Genomic DNA, 8,689 nt, shown 5'->3' with positions numbered 1-8,689 from the left:
CAATAACGCAGAAAGAGAGAGGGGCCATTGTTATCAGAGCCAGTCCTAAACTTGGCCAGGAGTCGATTCAAGATGGAGAAAATGCTATAAAACGACAGTATCACATTCTAACAAACACAAAAACAAACAGACTGTTTTGATTATTCACTAGCCATTGTCTTCCAGTCACTTCATATATATGAAAATAAAAAAGACAAAGTACATACAAAGTAATACACATTTATGCCTTCTAGACTCAGTACTATATATATATATATATATATATATATATATATATATATATATATATATATATATATTTATAAAAAAGTGTGGCGATACTATGGTACTATTATGGTATTAGATACCATGAGTAATATCATCATGCTCCATAACATTTGCATGGTAAATGGCATTACAATCATGGTAGTGTCAACAAAACATGCCATGTCTAAAATATAATTGTAATAGCATGATACTTTAAATGTTAGACTAGGATGAAAAGCCTCTGGAGTGAACATGGGCATAAAGGAGGGACAAAAGAAAGAGTCATAGTGGGAACAAAATGGGAAAAATGCTTGAGTGAGCCCCTGAGAGTGACCGAGAGCGAGCTGCTTTTCAGATATCCTTCAAGCCTGTTTATGTATTCTTCATTGATCTGGGCATAAGAAGGGGAAGGCAGAGGTCGTCGAGGGAGAGGTGGAAGAGCTTTTATGTCTGATTAACTCTCCTCTGAGCACTGCGAGTGGGGACTGACATTGCCTGGCAATGGTATTCAGCTGGATTAATCAGTGACGGCATTCAGGTCATGACTGTCCCGTCTCCTCTACTCTTTCAATAATATTTATCAAAGTGCTTTCTGCTCTACCTTGTCTGGCAGGGGAATATTTATAATACCACTCTCCTCCACATCTCTCTTTCTTTGCAAAACTCTTACGCTTATTGCAAAGTCCAAATGACTGAAATGTTTCAGAGACACTTTTAAAAAGTGGCGACGATTTGTTTCTCTCGGCCGCGACGATTTGTTTCTCTCGGCTTACACAGAACTACCTAATGGCAGTAATATCGTACAATGTTAGGGAACTTACCTAGTTTGTTTAATTTGCCTTGTGGATCACATCAGCATGATCAAAATTTGTGAATGAAACTGGGATCCTATTTCCGTTGCCGGTCTAAGAAAGTGTTCTGAAAATAACTTGCAGACCCTGGCAATGTGGGCTGTGGGATAGTGTGCCAGCAAGCTCTCATAAAGGGATGGCATTGACACACATACTGCTTATCAACCAGCTCAGGCCAGAAATATACTCTATGCAAGTAGCCAAGGCATTGCACATTGTTCCGTTGTACGTCCTTAAATGCTGTTGTGCTTAAAAATAAAAAACTCTGTGGCACCAACCGAAAATTGCATTCTGCAACTTCAACACCTTTTTGTCTAGGAGTGTTTAGCAGTTTGTTGAAACAATCATTATTTATGCAATTTAGTTTGTTTGGTGGCATTAGCAGTGCAGAAATGACACATTTCACCTTTTATAACAGATGTGTTATTCAGATAGCGAGCTACAAACATGTCAGCTTTAACTTTTGTTAGTCCCTAACTCTTGTTCTGCCATGGTAGTTGACCTGAAAGAGAACTGTTTATGCAAAGGCTCACTGTTGCACTACTTGCGCCGAGTTGAGCAAGCATCTGACTAGCCGACTACAAACAACTCGATTTTGGCAGAGGGTGTCACATCTACTGACGTTCAGATCAGAGTATGACATCTGGTCAATCCTTCAGTTAAAGCAGCAGCTCACTGGCCACTTGATGAGACTAAAAGAGCCCGTCTCAGCAACTGAACGATTTTTTTAAACTCATCAGTTTCTGTAGACTTTTGATTTAAGGAGTTGCCGACCTTCTGCTGGCAGATGCTAACGCGAGCTCCGACTCCATCTGACTGGCCAGCGATTATGTAAAAGAAACTTGAGACTGAAAAGTCGACTAGTGAGATGTCATCTTTTATGAATTGCGCTGACAAAATCGAGCATGCGTAGCTGGAAACATATTTGAAATGTAGTTTATAGCCAAATCACCCTTGTCGCTTATGCTTTGTCCACACTAATACGTTTTCGTTTGAAAACGCATCTTTTTCTCTCCGTTTTGGCCTTCCGTCCACAATGAGACAGCGTTTTTGTCCTTGAGCTTTTTGAAAACGCACTCCAAAGTGGATACATTTGAAAACGCCGTTTTTCGCGTTGTAGTTTGGACTGTGAAAACGATGATGCCTTGACGCAGTCATGTGACCCATTCAGTCCAAAACAAAATGGTGGACGACGTTGTATCACAGTTGTTTTGGCTACTCTCCAGTTTGATAGCATTGTTATAGATTCATGTCCGTTTGTATATATATTTCAGCTTTAATTTTTGGAAATGAGACGGTATGTTTAAAAAACTCGGTGCCTTTCCTCGACATTACCGCAACGTGTCAAAGAGGCGGAAAGTAAATAAACGCCTGACGGAAATAATGCATGTCGAAGCGTCTTACGTTTTACAATTATCCAAAGATGTGCGCTTGGGGGTTTCATGAGAACAAGATCTGACCCTGTATTCATTGGTACTGAATGATTATGGCCAAAGTATTCTTCGATTTACCGCATGCCGGAAAATCTTGTGCAATCTTATGCGTGGACTGTCCATGTCCTAGTCTGTGCATCATTGACTGTACAAAAAGAGTATTGCAAAGCAGTTATAGTGGGCATGCGTCCAAAGCGCCCATATGAGATCGCCATCAAAAGTACACTTTGAAAGGCTGAATGCTCGAACATGCACAAGACTGAACAGCACACAGAAAAACGAAGTAAAACCTAGCCTTAACCCAAGTCATGTACCATAGTATTTACAGAACATGCTACACCAAGGTACCATAGTGGATGTTGTTTGCGTTCATGTACTTGCATAGAGAATGTTTCAGCCTTAAGGGAGCTGGCAGAGGGTTTATCCCAGCTGTGCCTGTATACTGCTCCCCCACTCTTGAAATCTGCCCCATCACTGTAATATAGTCCAGCTCAGCATCTGTACTAACACACTGTAATCCCACTTGAAAGAGTTTGGAGATAAAGTTTCTCCATCTTAACCCTTTCCTTTTGAACTCACACAGTTATCTTCTTTCTCTCTTGTCTTCGACCACCTAGCAGTGTCGACGAGAGTGGTATTTCTTTGGGTTGGGGTTCGAAGAGGTTAGCAGTGCATTTCACCCCCTGCTGTTTTTAAAATGAGAGGATTATCTAACAGTCCCTACATGAAGGCAACAGTGGGCCCCCTCTAAGGTTTTATTTTTAATAATTGGGACACAAGAAGCTTACTTGAGTATATTTTATGGCGTTTTAAATTGGTGCACACTAGTGTTATGCATTTTATGGTTCTTTTTTCACATGTTCTTTTGATTTAACAATGTAAAGCCATTATATAAATATGCATATACACTTAGCGAATGGCTCCTGCATCAGCAAACGTTACTAGAAGATATTCCCTCAGCCTCCAAAGCCTAAATATTTTCAAAAACCCCTACCAAGTATGCTGCCTTTCTGTCATAAATGAAAGCAACTGAAATGACAAATGGCAATAAAATATTACAATCACCACAGTATCTCTGAACCATTGGGGGATAAAAGAAAGTGGTCAAAAGGGCTCTCTACAAATATGAACAAAACCACAAAAAAGTTTTTGGCTTGCAGGACCAAGGCACAATGGTTAAAACAAAAGAATGAGTGGTTCAGCAAGGCAATAAAATGTGATTTTTTTTATGTTCATGCAAGGTAGGCAAAATCCTCAGAAAAGTCCCTGTTTTATGATGTCGAAACAAAGAGCTATGGAGCATCATGTAAAACTCAATTAAATGCAATTTACTGGTCGGCTAAACAAGTCTAGTTGCTTGTGAATTAGTTTACTTGACATTCTATACCGACCTGGATGACTTAAAAACATTTGTGGACATACTTTAAAGAAGTTATGATGTAAATGGCCACAGTCGTGACTGTATTGTCTTTACTAATATGAAGAAAGTCTGCACCAGCATTTCCAACATGGTGTCAAAAGGTGATATCAAATCGCAGAAGATACCAAATAAGTTGGGTGCAAACCAATCAATGATACTGTAGATTAAGCTATTGCAGGTAAATAATATAGGCAATTAGGTGAACTATTCCAATACCACACCCAGTCTCAATACATGTTAAATGAGAAGAAAAGAACAAATGAAAGAAACATGGAAATTCTAGTTTGAATTTCCACCAAGTATATTATAACTTGCGCAGTCTGTTGGAAGACCACAGCGAAGATTCATGGGAAAATATGGACGTAGGTAGAAATATTCCTAGAAGAGATATTCCATCCTCAACATCCTTTTTCCTCTGCAAGATGTGAAATATCTGCTTGTCAGTTGCTCTTATACACAGTGATTGTAGATCTAGGTAACTAATTGTTACATCAAAAAAGACATTGAGAAACCCACAAACAAATTAATCAAAATAAAAACTATTATTATGAATACGAAACCCGAACAACGAAATCAATGTGCAAAATTTCCAATATAAATATACTATTCATCATGTTAGGACAGCACCATAGGAAGGGAAGTAACGTGTGTACAGAGCGAACATGAAACACAGTGTCCTAACGAGACGCAACAAAATATGGTGACAAACAATAAAAGCTCTCACTTAAATGTTTTAACCAGATATGACCACGACAAGCACAAGGCATTTTGTCAGTCGTTTTGGGTAAAACTCAAATTCCTGCGAACTCTCAAAATACTGCTTCTCATAATTGCACATTAACCATCAAATATGTTCCGATTGGCTTTGATTGTATTGCTTCGTGCTGCAGTTTCGCTTTCAGTATGGCTGGACAAATCGCTTGTCGCTGGAATCTTGAATCCTGTCGCGTTTGGTTAGGACACAGTGTAAGAGTGAGAGTTTACGGGGCATCGTGAGGGTTTAAACCCAATCTTGCATTGAACGTCTGCAGTGTACAAAATACTTGGGTGCTCCTTTCCTCTGTAGAGTATTGATGATTGCGTAGATCAATCCTAAGATGCACAGCACCAGGACCAGCGGTACCGTCACCATGATGATTTTCATGGTACGCTCCGTCTCGTCTATCTTCAAAACTACATCTACCTCATTTGTTTCCTCTTCAGTCTCTTCTTTGTGGTCAACATCATTAGTGTTGTCCCGCTCTTTGTCCTTTTCCTTGTCTTTGTCTCGCTCTGTATCTGGGTTAAAAGGTGGGCGTTCAGGCCACTTGCGTCCCGGGTCCACGTCTGTTTCTCGGTCGGGATCAAGGTCCACGTTACAGCCCATGAAGTCTCTCAGAATGGACTTTGGGTAGCCCGGCTCACTCTTCATTCTGTGGTTGTCGAATTTCCAGTACTTTGCACCCTTGTAGAAGTATGTATAAGCTGTGTAAGAACAAACAGTGTTGGACAGAGCAAATTGTGTTTAGTGCATCACTGACAAGTCAAATAAACTAATTTAGCTCAACTGTTCATTACTTCATTGATGACAAAATGGAAAACATGATATCATACACTTAGCCTTAAGAATAGCTCAGCCCCTACATATAATATCCACAGAAAATACATTTGTCTTTTTCTCCACATTTTGGCCTTCAGTCCACACTGAGATAGCGTTTTTGTCAGCAAAAACTCAGCTTTTAGAAAACGATCTCCCAAGCGGATACATTTGAAAATGGCATCTTCACACTGTAGTGTGGAGAGACAATGGATATATCTGAAAATTGTGACGTATTTGTTGTCATGTGACACATTCATGTGATCCATTCAACCAAAACAGTCAGTCAAGATGGCGGCCCATGTTGTAGCGGTGCTGTTGTGCCTGATATTCACTTTGATAGTGTCGTTAAAGATAAACGACATGCAACAGCGATTTTTTGCATGCTTAGTAAGGGGATTTAAGCGTTTTCATATGTTTCAGTGTGGATGAGCAACTTTTGGACAACGGCAGTGTGGAAGGAGAGCATTTCAAAAACGAAAAGGCAGTTTTCAAATGTATCCGGATTAATGCAGATGCAGCAAAAGATTCAATTGCTTTAAACCCCTAAATATAGCTTTAAATGTTGGTTTACAATTATATAAGTGTTTCCTAATAATCTCAAACCACATTTATTCCATTGCTTTCTCTCACACCCTTTGTCTCATTGTCTTATTGGTTGATTGAGCTGATCGGCCCCTCCCCACTGATCCATTACATTAATATGGTGGCACTGGATGACCCCAACCCCAACCCCACACACCATTTCACTCTCTAACTCACCTCCATCATCGCTGAGGAAGGCCCCTTTGGGAGAGGATGGCACAGAAGTGCCCCACACACTAATTGGTTTTGGGTAGTCCTGATCTGCAGCTCGAGAGTGCTCATTAAAGCGCCAGTACCTGTGGTTTATCAAACATATTTCAAAGGGAACCATTCTACCTTTCCTTGAAGCATCAACATGAAACTATACAGTGATCCCATTTACACCTGGTATTAAAGGAATAGCCAGTGTTTAATACAAGTTAAAGGAATGTTCAGGGTTCAATACAAGTTAAGCTCAATCAACAGCATTTGTGGCATAATGTTGATTAACACAAAAATAAATTTCGACTCATCCCTCCTTTAAAAAAAAGGCAAAAATTAAGGTTACAGTGAGGCACTTACAATAGAAGTGAATGGGGCACATTTTTGGAGGATTTAAAGGCAGAAATTGGAAGATCATCATTTTATAAATGTACTTACATTTATAATTCTATTAAAACTCATATTTGAGCTGTAAAATAGTTTTAATCATCATTAAACTCGTTTTAGAGTTTGTTGACATTACATCGTCATGGTGACGAAGTTGTAAAATTGGCTATAACTATACACAGAAAAGGTTAGTAAGTGATTTTATGCTTAAGTAAGTGTTTACACGCATATTGTTTATGTCTTGTGGCTATAATTTTGAAACAGTGAGTATTTTAATATTCAAAGATTGGCCCCCATTCACTTCCATTTTAAGTGCCTCACTGTAATCTCGATTTGTGCCATTATCTCACCAAAACAGGGGTTTTAAACTTTGCTGGCTGGGTTCGACTTTAAAATCTTAATTAACAATTAGATTAATGCAATACAAAAATGTGCTCAAGATGTATGTATTCAAACAATCAGAGATACTTCCCTCAACGATATCCGATCACAAGTGGTCACTGGAGAAGAATTCGCGGCATATTAATACCAGGTTTAAACAGCAATCTGTCTCAGCTGACCACTTGTGATGGGATCACTCAAGACAGATGCTAATACTAGGTGTAAACAGCTCCAGTGAGTCAACGCAGACTATACAAAATAGCTCAAGGTATTGAGTAGACAATAAACATTAAAGAAAGAATTCTTTGAAAGAACGAGAAAAAAAAAAAAAACCAGACCATTCTCTCACCAGTCTCCTTTGAAGTAGTAAGTGAATCCAGAAGGCTCCCACCAGATGGCTGTCTCTATCTTATCGTAGGGGATACCTTGGCCATAGTCCACCAGCTCTTGAGGGTAACCCTGCTCCAGATTGGCTTCCCTGAACAACCAGTACTGACTTCCTGCAAGTGGAGAATCAAAAAAAGAGAGAGATGAAGACGGAAGCGACTATGGCAACAACAGCATTTTTAATGCATACTAAAAATAATAGCATAATATATTAATATATAATATACAGTATAATAATAATTTGAATAATTCATGTGTAAAATTAATATTTTAATTTCAGCAATTCTGTGTAAATCTCATTTCCCAATGTATTATGTGTATAACGACCCCAAAAACTATCTGGACACTTACGCCACATTTAAAAATGTATGAATGTCTTTGCATTATATCATAAAATATCAAAACAAGTGCCATTTATTTTAAAGTCTGACATCCCAGGGACACTTTTCAAGCAATTTATTGCACAAAAAGAAGGTTTCAAATTATACAACAATTGGTATTTGATCAAAATGAAGACACGTTGGACAAATGTGGATACTTTCTGGCTGTCAATAGTTTATGGAACATGTCCATTGTAAATGTGATGAACTACACCTCTACACCTGTACATTGGAATGTGAAGCAGAGGAATGGCATGTGTTGTGGTGCAACTGGAACATGAAAGTAAGCGTCCTTCAAATCTACTGTAGTGAACCACTGCTGCTGTTTGACTGCCTGGAGAACATAGGCTGTGCGCAGCAGGTGAAATGGCAGCACTTTGAAGAACTGGTTGAGGCCTCGAAGATCGAGTATGGTCACACACCACTGTATTTTTTTGGGAAAATGAAATACACCGAACAGACCCAACTGAGTTGTGCTGACCTCTTTACTGGTTCGATGGCGCACTTTTCCAGGAGAACCATTGTTTCTTGTGCTTGAGCTTGAGGGGAGTGGTGGTGGTGTAGTGGGCTAAAGCACATAACTGTCAATCAGAAGGTCGCTGGTTTAATCCCCACAGCCACCACCATTGTGTCCTTGAGCAAGGCACTTAACTCCAGGTTGCTCCGGGGGGATTGTCCCTGTAATAAGGGCACTGTAAGTTGCTTTGGATAAAAGCGTCTGCCAAATGCATAAATGTAAATGAACCGTTGGGGTCTATCTCTGTGGTCCTCTTGACCTCATTGAAATCAGGGGGCTGTTGCCGGAACTGTAGCTTGTACCCTTGAGACAACGTTGTTATAAC

At 39.5% G+C, this 8,689-nt stretch overlaps 1 protein-coding gene across 1 annotated transcript in view; it reads right to left on the bottom strand.

Moving 5' to 3' along the window:
* Positions 1–316: 316 nt before the first annotated feature.
* Positions 317–8,689, bottom strand: part of LOC127654533 (matrix metalloproteinase-15-like) — a 44,196-nt gene continuing 35,823 nt past the window's right edge. Inside the window, exons 9-11 of the mRNA XM_052141768.1 lie at positions 7,430–7,580; positions 6,289–6,407; positions 317–5,414 (exon numbers count right to left, since the gene is read on the bottom strand). Of these exons, the coding sequence (XP_051997728.1) occupies positions 4,951–5,414; positions 6,289–6,407; positions 7,430–7,580 (734 nt within the window). The 3' untranslated portion in view covers positions 317–4,950. The remainder of the gene's footprint in view (positions 5,415–6,288; positions 6,408–7,429; positions 7,581–8,689) is intronic.

Source organism: Xyrauchen texanus, chromosome 1 (genome assembly GCF_025860055.1).
Source record: "Xyrauchen texanus isolate HMW12.3.18 chromosome 1, RBS_HiC_50CHRs, whole genome shotgun sequence".
Taxonomy (NCBI): domain Eukaryota; kingdom Metazoa; phylum Chordata; class Actinopteri; order Cypriniformes; family Catostomidae; genus Xyrauchen; species Xyrauchen texanus.
The sequence above is the reverse complement of the archived record's forward strand: the minus strand, read 5'-3'. Positions and strand labels throughout refer to the sequence as shown.